Here is a 19,452-nt window from a genome sequence, read left to right as displayed (position 1 = left end):
CTGGTGGCTATTTTAAGTCACTGCAGGGGATATTTATTCAACAGCTATACACGAAAATAATTTTTATTTTACTGTTCATGGGGCTTTTTGGTTTATTCCATATGATTACCCTGCAATATTGTACATAGAAAGAGCAGCTTGTGTATGTCCTACAATTCCCAAACCTCCATTCACAACTAAATGAAATGAATTATCTATTATCTCGTTGGAAGAGATCTTATCAGTTATGTATCTTTAGCCTCAAAAGGTAAACAAGTTTGCAGATTGTTTTTTATTCAAAAGAATGACAATTAACCAGACCAAAAGAAAAAATAACTGCAGTTTCAAAGGAAATACTCAGGTAGTATGCAGCCATGTCGGGGTAAATCTAGCTACAGGTCAGACGGCTGAAAGGGACACAGATATACAAACGTACATGAACGGCAATAAAACTAGAAAATGATGTAGAAGTGGGATTTGGGCTTCTGCAAAAGTTGAAGCTAAACTGAATTTATATAAAGAAGCAGTTGAAGTAGAATGTGTCTAGAAAATATAGAAGAGAATATAAGAAATGGGTGAAGCTTGTGAAATGATGTTCACAGATCATTTCTCTGTCTGCAGTTGTTTATAAGCTTTTGTGTTCATGTCCAAAAATAATTCACACAAGAATATAAATCTGACCAATTCAATTGCAAAACTGTTTTAAAGCTGCCGTCAGTTTTCTTACAGCAGCAGTTGACTGTGTAGTGTGTGTCTCTGTGCAGTGAGTCAGTGAGGGAGGATATATTCCTCTTCATCATTCCAGTCTCCAAACAAATAATCAAGAACAAATAATCTGACCATTGCAGCTAATTCTGTCAGTGTCAGAGGTTTTGAGTTCACTCTCAACTCTCAAGAGAAGAGAATTCCCTTTCATTAAAAAAACATCTGAATTGAAAACATTTCCGCCAAAACTTTGAGTATTTTGGAGAATGTAAAATATATTGAAACTGATCAAGCTGAGCGTTTCAAAGTTTAAAGGGGTTGTCTGTGTTGGAGTGAGTACAATTAGTAACAATAAAAAACGGAATAACTGTGATAACATTTGTATTTTACTTGAGAATAACATATTGTATTGTATATAATATAGTGTAGCATTTAATATCATGCTTGTGCAACAATCCCACCAATATTGAATGTAATCACTTCTGTCCCAATTCAGTACTGAGAATTAACAAATAAAAAATGTGTTTCTATAATAAACTTTGAATAGTGTAATACAAAAAACTAAGTTACTGTAGTTTTTAGTTAGTAAATAATCATGGTTAAATAAAACACAGAGAACCCTTCTGTCTATTTTATTGTCCCACTAATGAGGAAATACAGTATGTGCCCTGACATGACAATGCCCCACACTGGTTTAACTGTAAATACACAGCACAGCAGATTTGACAAATATCTTCAGACTTTCCAAACAAAACAGACGATGGAGTGGCAGCATTTATCTGAAGAAAGACACTTGAATACATATTGTACAAACTTGAAAACAGTGAGAAATAAGAAAACAACAACTTTCAACAACACAAGAAAACAACAATCTCAGATTTCACAAACATACTGTATCACAAGCAGCTATGTAGAAATAAAGGCTTTTTATTTTTTCTCCCTGTTTGAGAAAAAAAAGGATGGAGAAAATAAAGAAAACTTCTGCATACCTTCCCGCCTTGCAGACTGCAATGGCTTCAGAAAGTTGACTACATGCCTCATTTGCTTCAAACTGTAGGCAAAACAACTCAAGGCAAACACTTTCATAGAGAGTAGCAGAGAGTTGCTATACAGTCATAAAAAAGTATTTGAATATTTATTGGGTCTATTTTTATTGGGTATATTTGGGTCAGTTTGGTAAAACCCCTCCATACGACACGTCCAGATAAAAACAAACACTAACAAGTATTTTTAAATACTTTCTGACTTCAGATCTGTTTGGTGCTTTATATCTTTTCACATTTTCTACTCCCTTTCTCTCTCATTCTCTGCTCAGTCTCCCCACATCCAGTCCTGAACATCACAGCAGTGGGGATTACTTCAGGAAACCCTCTGGCTGCTGCTTCTGCCGCTGCCATCTGCCTCCTCCTGCACCCTTCCCCTCCATCTCACTGCCTCCTCCAGCGATTCTTGGGTTTCTCTTCACACCCGGGACCTTCGCAGGTGCCAGGGAGAGGCGGCGTTGCTGGTGCAGCCTTCGTTGGGGTGGAAGTGCCTGCGGTCTTGCCGACCCTGCTGAGCAGAGCAGGCAGCTCATGCGAGATGGCCCTCTCGATCTTCGCCAGCAGACAGCCGCTGGTCCAGCTGCAGTGGTGGGAGAGCTGCTTGAAGCCGGAGATGGGGTTCACACCAAAGAAGTCCTGGTAGGCGTTCTTGTCTGGAAGGTCGAACTTGCTGACATTGGTCTTGGCCAGAATGGACTTGAAGATGTAGTACTTGTCGGGGTCATTGACAATGTCTTGGAACACCTCGTAGGGGTCACTAAACCAGCCCAGCTTGTCGTAGTAGGTCTGGAGGTAGCGGTCCACCAGCAGGGCATGGATGCGCACACGGATGCCATGCTGGCGGATGAAAGCGATCTTGTTCTCCATCTGGTTCTCGATCACCTGCAGGGGAAAAACAGAGAGGAGCAATAACAGACAGAGGGAAAAAGAAATGATAAACAGAGGGGGAGAAACAAAAAGACACAAAATTTGAATTATTGATAGATTAATTTCCACTGAACTGAAAATGACAGTCCCAGAGAGCACTACCATTTTCAAATCATGTAGATCACAGAGAAGATGTGTACTGCACGTTTAAAAAAAATGTTACTGTCAGTGTATCACTGAGATCCATTGAACCTATTGTTTAGTGAAACAATCACTAAATCGATTTTTGTGAAATGGAATTTTTGATGTTTTCATGCATTTTCATGTATTTTTTAACCTAGGCCCACATTGAGTGAGGCGTGCAATGTTGCCAGTCAGACTCTCAGCAAAGACCTGGAAAAAGCCCTTTGAGTGGACATTTTGTGGACTGTCACAGTTGCCCCATAAGATTACATTGTAGCCACCGCCGCCATGTCGTGGCTACCGCCGGAGGCAATCCACTGGACTGATTCCAAAGTACTGTTCATTTACCCATCCGCATTTATAAACATGGTTGAAAAATAGCCCTTTATCCAATTACTCATATTTTGTAGTACCTGATTGAGGTCCTCCAGCAGAGAGATCTCCTCCTTCATGAAGAGCTCTTTGCTGGTGTCGGCAGAGTAGTCCTGGGGCCAGAAGGAGCTGACATAAACCCGAGGGGGCTCTGTGACCTTGACTAAAGGTGCCATGCTCCAGAATAGGGCCCCGTAGACCCGCATCAGGTCCTGGGTGGAGAGGCTGTCGGCCTTGTTGAGGATGAGACGGATCTGGGACTCGCGGCCCTTCATCAGCTTGAAAAGCATCTCCAGCTCTCCGCCCACGTCCAGCTTGGTGGGGTCGAACACCAGGAAGATCAGATCAGCGCGATCGATGAACCACTGGCACACCTCGTTGTAAGGGTAACCTGAGGAAGGGGAGGGATCAAATATAAAACCTAGAAAAATATAATTTTCTAATTCTGTAAAATTCCAAAAATGCAGCATGATGGATAAGACACTCAATTATTTTGTATCGGTTCAGACCATAGACTGTATATAAAGATGGACGACATGACTGGTCCCTAAAAGTAAAGCCAAAGTGTCTAAAATGTCCCTGGTGGCTGACTGCTGTATCAGTTAGAAACCCTGCCTCCTCCATGTTAGATGTTGGGACATGGATAAGACAAACAAAAAAAAGTAACCGCCAAATAAACTTTTCGCAAAGATGGTTCCTCTTGTTCTTATCACACTGATGTTTGTTCATGTATTCATGTTTCTGCTAAGTTTGGTTTTAATTACTTATTACATGCTATTCAAACAGGGGAAGCGTCACGATTGACAGCTGAACCGTGTTTATCAGTGGGTCCTCTACACCGCGGTGGGAATTTGATATTTTGGATGCATTTCTGGATAGTGAAAGAGAGTGAAGACTCACTGTATATCTTTATATACAGTCAATGCTTTATGTGTGTCTTTGTCTGTGTTGAATTAATTCAATAGTGGAAAATCACAGTCAGATGATGGTGTCGGCTTGATGCTGATACTGACGTATTGAGTGTAGCACGCTAACAACAGACTCAGCTGATCTTTCACCTCAAGCACCGTCACATAAATGTATGTACAAGACTGTTCTGAGGTCTTCCTGGAGTGAATCATGCTGCCAGAAACCAAAAAGCTATTTTAGAATCTAAAATATTTTATCACAACAATGGAACAAGACAAAGATGAACGAATGAATATTGGCTTCCTGCTGATTTGATGTGAAAACATTTCCATCAGTAACAATAACCTCTTTCCTGCTGCTTTCGGTTCTCAATGATGCCGGGTGTGTCAACGAAGGTGACCCGCTCCAGCAGCTTGTGGGGCATCTCAACACCCACCAGTCGCTCCAGGAAGCCTTGCCCGAACCTCTCCAGGGGCGAGAAGGACCGTGAGCTGTCCGCTGCCATGACGATGCCCTCTACGGACCGAAACTTCTCACCGTGCGTTATGACGGTGTACTCAGAGGTGGTGGGCTCAGCGCCTGGTGGAAGAATAAAGAGGGAACTGTTTCAATATATAAAAATATACATAAGGTAACTTTAAATTCAACTTTTTGAAGGTTTAACTATTAGTTCACATTATGATTAACTATCTCCTACCAGATAAATAAGATATAATTGAATAAGTAGATGTTATTATTTGAAAATTTGTGTCTTCTAAGTGTATGGCACCGCTTTTTCATTGGGAGATATTTGTTATCTTATAGTTTTTTCATTTTTGCTTCTGTCGGGTGTTAGAAGAGTCTTCAAATCCCCCACTTGCTCGCGGTAAATTGACTTCTACAGACTTTCTGCGGACTTTATACTTGGGTCCACGTGGAGAAAGTCTGCAGAAAGTCTGGAGGCTCTCACTCGGACAGTTGCCTTCACACATACAACTTCTCCAGAGAAAATGCGGAGAATCTCCAGAGTTCAGTGCATGTCTAACATGTCTAGCTGTAGTGTACCACACCAGAAGATGTTTTTGTTTCTTGATTTTCTCTTTTCTCTGATAATCACCTTTAAAGTAACTGATTCATGATAATATTGGAAAAGACATCAAAATGTATCTGCCATTTATTTGCAGTTGCCACTCTTGGATACGAAGGCATTTACATTTGTAATTATCGCATAGTAGCTGTGTCGTTTTTTTATGTGAACTGATGATTTTTTAAGTTTCAGTGTGAACCTGTGTAGAGTTCCTGGGAGGTGCCGTGAAGACCCAGCAGGTAGTTGATCATGGAGGACTTGCCGACACTCCAGGGTCCCAAAAACAAAATCATGGGCTTAGAGGGGATCTCACCGTCTGCAGGGATTGTGAGTGTGAGAGAAAGAGAGACAGAACGAGAAGGATTGAGAGAAAAGACATAGAGCAGGAAAAAAATCTACTTTACACAGAAATGGTCATTTTTCAGTATACTATAATGAGTTATAAAAATATCTTGAATCTTTGCATTTGATTTGTCAAAATAGTTCATCATGCATTTTGTTGATTTGATTACTGTTTTATTAATTTATTTTATTTTCTTAAATGATCCAGCCATGGTTATTATTAAGCTGCAGCCACAACTATATGGAAAACAAAGCTAGTTGGACTTATATATGGCACTTACATGTAGCACTTGCTGTTCTGGGTTTGTACCCACATGGTTAAATGCACTTATTGTAAGTCCCTTTGGATAAAAACATCAGCTAATTGATATGTAAAATGATGATAAAGTGTTTGTCATTCTCTGCTCTTGAAGAAGCCTTCACTCAGGAGCCAAAATCTGTCTTTTAACTTGAAAGAAATAACAATCTGACATTTATGGTGATAATTATCAATATCGACTGATAGGAAGTTGTTTTTCTCTATATAATTCATGGCCATATCCCTGGTGCGATTTCTAATAACTGCTGAATACTCTCATATTCCCCTGACACTTCATGAGCTTCTCTCTAGTGCCACCCTCAGGCCAAAAAGTCAATTTAACACACGTGAAACCTCAAAGAATAAAATGCAACTGCCGTGATGTTGCTCAAATTCAAAGTTTTTTAATTTAATGGTAAGGTTAAAAAAAAAAAAGGCTGACGATGACTGTTCGTCTGATTGTGTGTGTGTCCTTCCCCTCTGCACCACAAGGTGTCCCAGAGTCACAGGACACATCCTGCCTCATCCTGCTCCTTAGCATAAATAAAGCTCATCTCTGGCCTCAAGTGCTGGAACAAAGTAGTCGGAAGTCTGGCCAACACAACGTCCCCTTTAATCCTCAGCAGACAGACTGTCTGTGTGTGTGTGTGTGTGTGTGTGTGTGTGTGTGTGTGTGTGTGTGTGTGTGTGTGTGTGTGTGTCTGGTTTGAATAATGTCAGCTCCTGGCTCTTTCTCTACTTTGTGACGACGACATTGGTTCCCCAGCGTTCTGTCTGTAGTGAAAAGTGTGGTGAGCTGATAGAGGCACACAGGTGAGCAGGTCTGATTTGCTGCTTATTATGGTTTTATAAACAACTGTTACTTTTCTGAAAACTGGAGAAGTCAATTATAACAGCAGATTAATTGCAGAGCAGTGTCTGCGCTGTGTGTTTATGGTGTCTGACTCACACACACGACACATGATTTATGCAAGTCACAGGGAGGCGTTGGAAATTAAAATACCTGTTCTGTAATTCAGAGTTTGCATCACAGTATATGAACTGAACCATGGTTAAAGTTATAAATAGACATAAACAGGTCATTACCAAGAGCTGGTTTTCTATTGGATAAATATTGTGCCAGATTACGAAACTGAGAAAAAGGTGGAAACCATTAAAAAATGGCTTGAAATTGAAACAAAATTATGAATCCTTGCATAATGCTTTGAAGGACTGAACAAACCTTTAAACCCCTGCAAAACTAATTTTGTATTTGAGATTTATTTTTGCAGCCTATGTCCTGCAGCTCTGATCTGATCTGAAACTCAGAAACTGACGGTTTGAAGAAAAGTTGGGATCCTAGAGGCAAACCTTTCAAAGCCTTTTTTTCAGTCTATAGAATATGGCATGATATCTATCCCATAGCTTTCTCTCGTTGCAGATGACCCATAAAACCTTGATACACTTGTTTGTGATATTTGCCAATTAAAGCAAACTGCTGTACTGTGAATGCATGTTACCTGTGACTTCATGCTGCCTGAGCTCGTTGTACTTGTAGGCCTGCTCCATTGGCTTGATGGCCGTGTAGTAGATGTTCAGCAGCTTCTTCATGGCAGCTGCAGAGGGAGAGGGGAAATGGGATGTAATAATCGGGATATAATGTGAGAAGTCATTTTGGAAAGGAGGATTATTAATGTCCTTGCTACCATTACTGATTACAACATCTGCTTTGGCAGCATGTGATGAATTGCCCTCGAAAAGTTGATTGAATTAAGCTGAGGTGAATTAAGAGGCTGGCTCTGCTTGGCTGCAGCACGGGATGAGTGTGGTTGAGCAGAGCAGAGAGGCGTCCATGCCGAGCTACACATTTGCACTGATGAATCACCTGCCTGAGGCATGTCTGCACGCTGCACTCACATACAAAGGCCTCAGGACTGAGACATCATGAAGCAATTTTCACAACAGTTTCAGCAGAAAAGCCCCGAAGATTACCTCAAACTTCCATTCGTTCACTTTCAACAACATCTGTTTTTTCTTTTCCGTCCACAAAACATTCCGCCACATTTTGATTTCAGTCCATAACTTCGGGCACTTCCGCAGCCAAAAACATTGGAAATGGTTATTATTACTGAAGGGACAGTTTTTGATCAAGGGGGACGTGTTGGCATGTGTGGGTGCATATATGCTTGTGGTAGAGCTTGTTCTCATTCGCATATAGGGACGGGACTGTCCCATGTCAGTGTTATGAATCTGTCTCTCACCTGAGAACTCGGCTGATGGTTCATTGGTGCCCAGTTTCAGTGTGTCCTCAATGTGGGAGCGGTCCCTCTGCTTCCGGCCCTTTGCCTCATTCGCTTCTTTTCCTGGTCAGAGGATGAGACTGTCAGTCAACTGTCAAGGTCAAAGGTCCTATATCTCATTTATGCTCCCATACAGATGACAGTTTATCTGTGGTTCCTAGATTTAACTGAAAAAACATAGTTAGGTCCTCAGCCAAGTTTTCACTCCGCAACGTATCGTTCAGTGTTCATTCACCACCTCCCGCTCTTCCTCGTTTAGCGTTGAAGTTCATTTTAGTTTCAACTGATGCAGGATCTGATAACGCTATCTGACCAATTTTACAGTCTACCACCTGTGGAAAGGGAAAAACTAAAGAAATCTAGTCCAGAATAGGTTTGTGAGAAAAGAAAAGTGTATTTGTCACCTGGATTCACCAACTGCCATAAATCCAGACTTAGATCCTCTGTGAGAATGTGTAGGGCCGTGCTACTTGAAATTAGCTTTCATCAAGAATAAGATCCAGCACTTTGTTAAAATCCCCAGACAAAATAATTTACCCTTCCTTAGCCCCCAGTGTTTTGTTCAGCCCTTTGATAAAGTCAGGATCTTCTTCACTAGGTGCTTACTGTATATATCACAAAGTACCACCTTCACTCCATTCTTAAAGGCATCTATGCAAATTATCTTCCTTTCTTTGTACTTAAATTCTCCAAGCGGTACAAAACTAAGATTTGGATTGATTTGGATTGATTCTGTCCTGACATGCACTGACTACAGGAAATTAGAAATCTTACAAAGACGGCATTGAAAACTATTTAGCGTACATATTTGGCATCACGCTGACAATGTTACGTGTGGAACGAACCACAGCCTCTTATCCACTAACATTCGCCAACACAACTCATAGCAAGAACTCAGACATGGTTAGGGAATAAGTGACGCCGCATGTAAGTGGCTTCCTCAGCTGTGAGTGACCAGACCACCTGGGCTGAGCACAGGCCCCAACTGTTACATCATGCTGTTGTATCTGTCCGCTCATTTCCTCTGCTATTTCGGTCCACTTATTTCTGTAGCAGAGGTTGTTGCTAATTCCTCTTTAGCTACACACAGTGTCACATTCGGGCTCTTCGGCATGCCTGAGAGGGAAAGAGAAGATGAGCGAGACCTTTGCTGTCATTTTCATGACCCAGTTAAATGAATCCAGTGAAACTATTCACCTTTCCAAACAGGATTTTGTTCTCATAAGACATGCTTTACATACGGTTTATAAGTTATTATTAATGCCTTTACAAAAAGTTTGATGTTTGCATTGCCAGAATGTGAATAGTGCACTTCTCCAGCTTTACATGATTTTTGTTTTGGTTTAAATGGCCTGCAACTCATTTTCAGTCTCCATCTACGTCTATCTGAATTAAAGGACTAGTTTGACATTTTGGGAAAATATTCTTATTTGCTTTCTGGCTGAGACTTTGATGAGAACATTGACACCTTCTTTCATGTCTTTGAAGTTTGAAGCTACAGCCAATAGCCAGCTAGCTTAGCTTATCATAAAGACTGGAAACAGGGGGAAAAGCTGGCCAGGCCTCTGTCCATAGGTAAAAAATGTCCGTCCACCTGGACCTCTTGAAGTCGTTTCATTATCTGCGCCAAGAGGTTATGTTTTCATTGCTATTTGTCTGTTAGCAGGATCACGCAAAAACTACCAATCTGATTGTCTTGAAACTTGATGGAAGGATGTGTTATGGATCAAGGAAGGAAACATCAAACCTTTGGAGCAGATTCAATTAAGGGGCAGATCCAGCTTTTCACTTTCTTTAACATTGTGAGATAGGACATTTATCAAATGTTTTGTTTTCTCAAAAGATCAAGCATGTGTGGAGTGCTGATATCTATGAACAGGCCAAATTTTGGCCGGATGTATCCAATTTAAAAAACATTTTTATAGAATATGGTGATAAAGTGGCCTTGGTACAACAACACAGGTGTAAAAACCAAATGTTGTGGTTTTAAATGTGGCTATGTACTGGACTATTTACTTTACTGGCTCAGAACCCTGTGTAAATGCAGCACATATCATTCTTACACACTACTAAGGAGTGAAAGGATGCATGGTATAGCTAATGAATGTGAAGATGGGTAAATATAATTTATCTTTGTTTAACTCAATTTACTGAAGAATCAAAAGTATTAAAACACCATTTTGTAAAATTGATTGATTGATTTATATTTATTTTATTTACATAATTATTTTCCAAGATGATGATTTTTGTTAATTATTATTATTATTATTATTATTATTATTATTATTATTATAACTATTATTAGTAGTATACGATTTTTAGTATATGAAAGTCCCTTCTTATGCTCTCCGCCAAATCATCATTATCATTGTTAGAGTTATTATCATCACACACTCTGCTTCGTCATTTCTTGTCTTACAAAGTGAAATAAGAAATAGACTCAGCCATCATCTGTTATAGCAGGGGTCAACACCCAGACACCAGATCACTTCATTAATTACAAGAGGTACGACAGGATGGGGCCATCTTTACTTTAACAGGATCCCTCCTATAACCTGAGTTGAGACTGAAGACAACAAGACATTGGCTTGAGGTGTCGGTGAAAAGAGTTTTGGTATTATATTATTATGTACCTTTGGTATGAGGCCCCTTTGAAGTGACTCTCTCCTCCTCAACAACAACATCAGCAGCAGGTGCCTCTTCCACAACAGGAGCCTCCTCCTCTGTGGATTCCACTGGGACATCCACCACAGCTACTTCCTCAACAGGTTCTGGTGCAACCTCCTCCAGGACAGGCTCTGGCTTTACTTCAGGAATCACCTCTGGTTCTGGTTCAGACGCTGAAACCACCTCGATCTCAGGCTCTGAAGTTACTCCAGGTTCAGCCTCAGGTTCTGCTGCGGTTTCTGGTTCCGTTTCCTCAGGTACAGAATCTGCTGCGACAACCTCCTCTGGTTCTGCTTGGGGTTCAGCTTCGGCCTCTGCGACCTCCTCGACTGCATCCCCAGCAACTGCTTCCTCCTCCACGGCTTCAACCACAGTTTCCACTCCTTTCTCCTCCTCCTCCTCCTCAGCTGCTGCCTCTGTGTCCTCCTGAGCAGCTTCCTCCTCTTCTTTTGCAACTTCTTCTTGAGGTTCTGTCACTTCCTTGTCCTCATGAGACAATTCATCCTCTGCTTCATCCTCTCCTTCCATTGTTTTCTCCTCCTCTTCTTCAGATGACGCAGCCTCGGCTTCCTTCTCCTGCTCCACACTTTGATCCTCCGATGACTCAGCCTCCTCAGGCTCTTCCTCAGCTGCTTCCTTTGACATCACCTCTTCTTGTTCCTCTTCTACCCTTTCCTGAAGAGGTGCCTCTTCCTTCTCATCTTCTGCATCACTTGCCACCTCCTCAGTGGAAGCTGCTTCCTCCTCTTCCTCCTCCTCTTCATGCTCTGGAGTGGAGGTTGGCTCCTCTTCTTTGGTGCCTAAAACCGGCGATGGTGAGCAGGGCTGACACAAGGCCCTCTCTGGGGCCGGAGTGTCATTGGAGGAGCTCTGGCTAGAGTGCTCCTCCGTTGTGTCACGGCCACAGGAGAAGAGGTCTCCCTCTGGCTTCTGGAGCTGCAGATGCACCAGAGACTCCTCATCATGGATGGAGGCTCCTGTCAGGAGATCTGTGAGGGTGACAGAAGAAAGACGATGTGATTTCACAGACATGTGTTACAGTTCAGCTTAAGCTTTGACTCCCAGACAGTAGACCACCTATACTCCACATATATTAACCACTATGCTTCAGATACAGGCTATTTAATCAACACTGAGTTGTGGGATGTGATTAATAATTAAAGACTTTCATCCAGTGGTCCAACCCTCGTCACTATGTGAAGGAAAAACAGCCATTGATATAGAACATTGATTTACTGTATAGGCCAATTAACTAAACTAAGTATTGGTCTTATTGGGCTTTTAGTTTGATTTAAACGTATGTTTTCATTGACATTAAGTTTCATCAAGTGCACAACTAAAGACGGTTTAATTTCTTTTTTTCAGGTCACTAAAAAACAGAGAACATTTACAAGCTGCTCAATCACACAGTCCAGATCAGATGCAAGTAAACAGACATCAACTCTGCTCAGCATCATACTGTACATCACAGTCACTATGGCTTCAAAGCAATCATATCTAAAACAGGGGACTCCCTCTCTGTAGCACCATATGCATACATGTACATTAGAAACTCTACACAACCACAGTGCACAAGGAGCACAAGGCCACAACCTCTATTTAATTATAACTGCATGTGAGCGGTTACGACAGAGAAACGCATAGGGGCACACAGTGTGATATCAGGCAGCTAGATGTAAGTCTACAGTTCAAGTTACAAGACAGGGTCAGAGAGCAGGATAAAGGCTGATAGCTGGAGGCAGCTGGTACGGGTTTTACACGTTCGTAAGGCTTCTGGACGAGTGCCCATCAAGAGCAAACTAATGCTAAGGAAGAAGCTAGCATGTGTGATGACAGTTTCAGATCGTCTTACACTGTTAAACTCTGAGTTCTGTTTTTGGTCTACACCAACTCCTAAAGAGAAATATTCTCCACTACGTTTGCTGGAAAGTCGCGAACATTGTCTGTTTGTTTCTGAGCAGCGAGGCAGTATATTTGTGGAGCTTATTCACACAGATTCAATCATGATGAGTTGGTGAATAAACCAGGTGATTGTGGCTTAATTTTCTACAATAAAACAAACAGGTACAAATCGGCATCTAGATCCTCCCAAAATGTAGAAATCAATATACAGCTCTGAATCAAACATATTTCAAGGTAATCAAATCATCTTACTTAATCAAACAACGTCAACATATTGAAATGAACTATGTACATAACACACCCTGCAACTGAACGGAGAACAGTCTCCAACAAAGGTGTGGGTAACTGTGAATGTGTGTGAGGCAGCAGACACAGGTGCTCACCTGCTCAGGTAAGTGCTTGTGACAGCAGTCATGTGACCTCCACTTCCAACATGCTCAATTTTCAACAGCTAAATTGTTCGACTTGCATATAATTAAACTAAGGCTGTGTCTCAATCCCTAATCTCTATATAGTCCACGATATAGGGGATTTTCCATTTTGTAGTGATGTCCATATGTTCGGTGAGAATTTGTAAACCCTGTAGAGTGCACTCATTGTTTCCAACAATGCATCGTGAGAAGTAGTGTACAACCGATGGTCACTAACTGAGCAACATCTACCATCATGCATTGTGCTCCTGGAGAGACAAGATGAGAGACGGCAGCAGGAACAGCTCGTTGTGTCGTACAAATGTTAATACGAGCAGAGCAGCACAAACACTTCTATGTAGAGGACTACATAGTCCTCTACATAGAAGTCACTATATAGTGAAGTAGGGGTTAATGAATGACTGTGATTTTGGACACAGCCTGAGAAAAGTTGCTTCAACAATAGGAGTTCAACCAATCAACCAATCAACCTGTAGTCCTGACTCTTAAAGGGCCGCACACACCCTCACAGACGTTTGCAACTACTCTGGCTGACTTGAGCCACACTGTCAAAATGAGACTTGTACCATCAGCTGCAGATTCATCTTTCAGGTGCACTGCTTTCTGTGTATCTATGATGAAGTTAATTAAGTTGTTTTAGAAGAAATCCCTCTATCGTGATAACCTGGCAGACATCTTAATTATACAGATGTGATTACTTTAGCAAAGTGAAACCAAACCGCAGTAACCTACTGTCTGTATTAAATGTGGGTGTAAAAGTACCAGTGTAAAGCCTTGAAGATGAGCCCACAAAACTGAAATCAGGGTTAGGGTCATCTCAGTTGGGATATTTCTACTTAATCAGTTGTCTTAAATGACGCAAGCAGGACCCCATGTACTCTCCTGTTCTTGCACAATCTTCAATGATGGCTTCTTCCCACATAGCAAAATAGTTTTGGCCCAAATTTGGCCCACACTGTCATCAGGCCCTCATACTGTGTCGAATCATGGCACTTGGGTGGTCCGCTCCTGTTTGCCAGATCTGGGCCACAAGTGAGCCATAGCAATTACCGCATGTCAATCAAAGGAGCCAAAGGTGGCCCAAATTTGTTGTGTGCTGTTTGGGCCATATTTACAATTTACTACATGGGCCACATTAGGTTTACATCCATGTAGTCCGGGCCACAAGAAGGACACAAGTGCTGCATCATTGCATTGCTTGTCACCTCTAGCATCTGGAAGCTTTGATGCCTCCTAACGGGATTGTCAGCATAGGTGACCAGGACATCAACCTGATTTTTCTCATAGCACTTTCTTTGAAGACTATGTGAAACTGTTTGGTTCTATAATGTTTTCTGCACTGTGATCTTGGCTTAGTTTTACCAAGAGTCACAATCAATATAGTCTTACTTCAGGTCTGAGCAAAGTTAAGAATGTGGCCATGGCAGTCAAACTGTACAGCTGGAACAAACAGATCTCCAGTGTTCATCTTGGCCATCACTGATCACAGTGAAAACATTTTCTAACAGGCGGAAGAGTTTATGCCTCAATTCAAAATCCTAAGAGAGAATGATGTCCAACACAGGTCGCCTGAGGCAGAAACTGAAGATCCACAGATCTGCTGATCGTCTTTGGAATTTCAACAGCTTCAGTGAGTGGATGCAAGGAAGCTACTGCAGATGATTAAGAGACATCGTACATTCGCTCGCTGTAACTGCCAGGGGTCGAGGTATGAGCCAGACCTGTCCAGCTCTCTGGTATTCAGCGTGGCCCGGGGGGCTCGTAAAACGTGTCTTGGCCAGACTTAACTGTACCGTAGGTGTCGCTAAACGAGTGAAACAAAATGACCTGGGCATTAGTAAAGGGGGAACCTGAGAAGGGCGGTTGGATGCTGATCTGATTGAGCCATTAGGGCGAGTTGGAATCTGTCCAGAGACAACGTCTGTGTTGTAACAGGAAGATCAGGCCGGTGGCCAAGATCCTGAAGTGAGTTGGTGAGGATGAGTTAAGTGACACTCCATAACAAGGTCAGTCCCTAATGACTGTTTACTAGTTTGTTTCTCTTTTATCTGATGAGATAAATGAACCATTTATTGCCTGGTTTGTGTAGGAAGCAGCCACACAGTCATTAGACGTCATTAATTAGAGACGAACCCTCCCTCTTTCTCACTGCTGAAAGAGCGCACAGTGTTTGATTTAGAACACTTGCTTTTCCCATGATGGCTTTTGCCATCTTACCAGCTAAATTTAGTTTACCGACTTCTCCCCCCACGCTGCATGCCTTGAGCTATAGTTATGAAGACAAACTAGAGATATCAGTTTCTGCAGGGCGAGGATCTGGGGACGGCCAAATTGAATTAAAGTTAACAAAATTAGGAAGACGGAAAAAGATGTGGCAGCAGGGGAGGAAAACATGAGAGACACAACACATGTGAAAAAAAGGCTGTGGAATTTCTGAGAGATTCTGTCCGGTTTGGGGAGAAGCTAAAACAATCAATTCTAATAAGATACAATTTGGAAAACCACATTTGCAGTTTCTCAGGTAGGTTCTGTTTTTATCAGTGATTCCAGAACATTCCACATCTTTTTCCCCCTTTTTGAAGCATTATCAATGTATTTTTGGTTAGTGGTTGTATCTAATCTAGTGTGCTCATTACAAGAGGATTTGTTTCTGCAGTGTGAATATCTTTTCACTATTGAGGTATAGAGTAATGTGCCTTTGTGGTGGTTCCTCTCTCCAGGCCCCTGCTGCTGCTGCTGCTGCTGCAGTGAAGCCTGGGTAGCGCGCAGCGTCGTGGGGACTGAGTGGGACAGAGTGGGGACAGAGTGGGACAGATTGGGACAGGTGCCTGCGGTGCTGGATGGTGCCTCTTTGAGACAGAAATAGTCCCACAATGAGTCAGTGGGTGAAAAGAAGGGGAGATAATTCCACTCCTATTTTCAGAGAGTGTGACGCTCCTCTCCTCCCTGTGATTGTCATGAGGCCGGCCTGCTGCTGCACATTCCTGTAACGGTGCCGCCGAGCGTGACGCAGGATCTTTTCAAAGACCAAGAACAGTAAAATGCATCAGCACCAGGGGTGATGACATGCAACCTGCTCAGCGTGTAACTACAGACCGAATGAATGAGGAGTTGATTTGCTCGCACACATGCACATTTTTTGTGAGTAATCAGGAATGCAAACAGCAGTGGTTTTACATTTCTGGTTCATTTATGGGGGGAAAAAAGGAACTGCACCCATCATAGCACCTGTTGTTATTAATTATGGCTCTGACCCAAGCACGGTGAGCTGCTTTCTGATTTCTTAGTCCACACAACCTGCTGGAGTTCTGCTGACTGCACTGTGAGCTTATGCAAGCTTATGTTTTCACCTGCGACTCTTTGTTACTTAGCAGGATTGCACAACATCCACAGGACTGATTGTTATGAAACTTGGTGGCAGAACGTGGTTTGGGTCAGGAGAGAACTCATTAAATTTGGGTCCTGATCTGGATCAAGGGGTGGATCCAGGAATCTTTTTTCACTGTCTTTAACGTTAAGGATTTTGGCACTTTCATTGATTTCTTAGGTGGACAGATATTTATTTATTTGTGATCCAAATAAAAATATAGAGAATTTAAATGTGATTTGAAACAGGGACTGTTGTGCCTTGGTGGTGGTTTGCGCTCTACTGAGTGACATGCAGATTTTTATAAAATCTCACTCTTTCTGGCACACAAATCTTACTGGGGCGGCTGCTGTCCCTTGAGGTTTGTCACTATTTAAATTTATTCCCCCTTACGTCGACTTTGAAGAACACTTGATCCTCTAGTTAAGTAGCTTTTAACAGCCCAACAGTTGGGCTACTGAACCCCAGTCCTACGTGCCCTCTGCTGTGCGGCTCTCAGGCCTGTTTTAGCCGGGACATCCCCTGTGCTCGGAGCCGACTGACGGCAATGAGAGATTAGCAGCTCTGCAGACAGAGCAGAGTGGAAGTGATGAAGCTCTACTGAGACATTCAAGGCAGCGAAGGCTTAAGCTGACTCAAGGCAGTGTACTTGTACTCCTGTATGCCTTTATGATTGTGTTATAGTTTCAAGCATGTGAGTGAATCTTTGTGCATGTGTATATATACATGATAAACACGTGTGTGCATTCCTGGAAGTCTTAAAGAGACGTGTATCAGTGCACAGTATCTAATGACGACCGGTGCGAGACACCTGACTATGGCAACTTGCTGGGACCAAAATGAGCCAGTGCCAAGGGCAGACAAGGGTGTTCTCTGCTTCAGCTTTAACCAAAGATCACATGACAGTTTCCTGAAACTTTTGGAAACCTCCAATGAGCGTGGCAATGGCTGTAATTTCAGATTTGCTCAGTTCAAACAATAATTTATTTGTTTAACAGGGAACGAAAGGTTCTGTGAAATGCCAAAAATCCTCCTCACTGGCAGAGTGGAGTTGCATGCAGGCGTAAAACAGCTGTGAAAGGACAGTGAAAGAGATGCAGTGGGGGGGGGGAAATGAAGCCATTTCTGCCAGCTTCAGCTTTTTGGCTGCAGCACAGAGTGTGAGACCAGAAGTGAGTCCAAGCCCACTCTGTCAGTGCTGTCGCTGTGTTTCTCTCCAGGGCACAGAGACTGAGCAGCCGACAGGACAGTTTCCATCAGCTGGTGTCACACCTCAGCTCTGACATTTCCTCGTGGACAAGCACAAAGCTCTGCAATGCACCACGCAGTAACATATAGCAGTGGTTCTCAATCCTTTGCACCTTAAGGACCCCTTAACTGACACAAATGAGATCACCGACCCCCTTTTCACAATATATTTGCTTTTGGATTCTTTTATAACAGGTTTTGTACCAGAAAATACTCATACATTCCATCTGTGCTACTTATGGATGAAATTATAGTCAAAATAAATGATTCCCCTGGGATCCCTTAAGGACCCTTGGCAGAGAACCCCTAACACACATCATACACAGTACACTACACTGTGGTGTGTGTGAAGCAAAAATAATTGAGTATGATCAACCCATAGGTAATAAATTGAACAAATTCATTTACAGATGTATCTTTTAGCTGTTCCATCATTAATGACTCGCAAATCCCGGTCACTCCAGGTCCCCACAAGGTACACAAAGCTCCAATAGGTTCAATGACACTCCAAATTCATTCATCAGCCATCCAAATGCAGTGGATCAGCATTTCACTCTCACACACCTGTTGAAATAACTCCCTCAGTGCATCTAACAGAGCCACATATTATTATTTCACCCACATTGTCCTCCACCATACCTGCAGCAGACAGGGCCAGCAGAGACAGCAAGCAGCACGCAGACACCAGAGCCTTCATTTTGACTGGCAGGGGCCGTCCCCTCGTCCACCGCCGTTATATATACCTCCGGCTGAAGGTCAGAGGGCATGCCAGTGGAGGTGGGGCGCAGCAACTGCACCCGCATCGGACATTGTGTGTCACAGCAGCTGCCCGGTCCAATCAGGAATGTTGAGCGCAGAGAGAAACAGGGAGAGCCTGGTGGGATCTGTTATAGTGTTGTGGTTTTAACATTCATTGTAAATGAGAAATGATATTTAGTGAGAGTTTGCATTTGTTTTGATGAACTTATCTGTACAACATTTACACATTAATTCATTAGTAACTTCACCCACTTTCATAGCATATTCAAATCTTGGTGGATAAAGACATTTCCCACACACAAAGATATTTAATCACTTGAGATCAACATGAGGCCTCAGTTACCTGCGTCTTTTGCCTCTGCCAAGGAGGTTTCTCCTGTCTGTTTGCTTATCAGCAGGATTACGCAGATACTACTGAACAAATTTCGACAAAGTTTCAATTTTGGCGCAGATCCACACAAAGGGGCAGAAACTGACATGATGACTTTTTGATATTTGCCAGGGAAAAAATTCTTGAATCCTGATTTTTTAAAATCCAGCTTCTTTAGGGGACTGATATCGGAGTGTGTGCCACTGTTGGGCCTTGGCGGAGTTGTCCATTGTAGTTTATTCCGCTAAGGAGGTTATGTTTTTGTTTGTTTGATTGTTACCAAGTTCACATAAAAACTACTCAAGACATTAATTTGAATCAAGGATTTAAAAAAAAAAAAACCCACTGATTTCTGAGAAATTATGGATCTTTATGAAAAAGCTCTTACATGTTTAGTGGGCTAATATTTACAAATATGTGCAATTTGGTGCAGATCAAAATAAAAAATCCAGATCTAGTGGATTTAAATTTTGTTCTGTAAGTGGACGGTTGGGCTTTGGTGGAGTTGTGCGCTCTTCTGAAACAACCAAATTTCCCTTAGGTGCTGCTCAATATCACCACCTGGTGGACAGAAAAGGTCACACGTATAATTGAAGAACTCCAGTAATCAGAAGAGGTGTAATAAAAAAAGTACAAATTTTATTTTTTTTTCATCTTTACAAAGG

The 19,452-nt window shown here is 42.2% G+C and overlaps 1 protein-coding gene across 1 annotated transcript; it reads right to left on the bottom strand.

Annotated features, from left to right (window-relative positions):
• Positions 1 to 1,301: 1,301 nt before the first annotated feature.
• LOC118118078 (sarcalumenin) lies at positions 1,302 to 18,425 on the bottom strand. Its single transcript, XM_035170906.2, has 8 exons — positions 18,298 to 18,425; positions 10,677 to 11,699; positions 8,005 to 8,106; positions 7,264 to 7,359; positions 5,324 to 5,440; positions 4,404 to 4,637; positions 3,191 to 3,540; positions 1,302 to 2,609 (listed from the first exon to the last, which is right to left on the bottom strand). Exons 1-8 carry the CDS (start codon positions 18,353 to 18,355, stop codon positions 2,112 to 2,114), a joined length of 2,478 nt encoding a protein of 825 aa, XP_035026797.1. The 5' UTR covers positions 18,356 to 18,425; the 3' UTR covers positions 1,302 to 2,111.
• Between the last annotated feature and the right edge of the window lie 1,027 nt (positions 18,426 to 19,452).

Source organism: Hippoglossus stenolepis, chromosome 2 (genome assembly GCF_022539355.2).
Source record: "Hippoglossus stenolepis isolate QCI-W04-F060 chromosome 2, HSTE1.2, whole genome shotgun sequence".
Taxonomy (NCBI): domain Eukaryota; kingdom Metazoa; phylum Chordata; class Actinopteri; order Pleuronectiformes; family Pleuronectidae; genus Hippoglossus; species Hippoglossus stenolepis.
The sequence above is the reverse complement of the archived record's forward strand: the minus strand, read 5'-3'. Positions and strand labels throughout refer to the sequence as shown.

Bases quoted from the DNA above. Each gene is read 5' to 3' on its own strand.
- LOC118118078 (XM_035170906.2), bottom strand. From the start codon at position 18,355: ATGAAGGCTCTGGTGTCTGCGTGCTGCTTGCTGTCTCTGCTGGCCCTG. The intron at 5,441-7,263 runs GTAACATGCATT...CAATCCCTGCAG, and splicing joins CAGGCAGCATGAAGTCACAG to ACGGTGAGATCCCCTCTAAG. The intron at 4,638-5,323 runs GTTCACACTGAA...TTCTTCCACCAG, and splicing joins CTCCCAGGAACTCTACACAG to GCGCTGAGCCCACCACCTCT.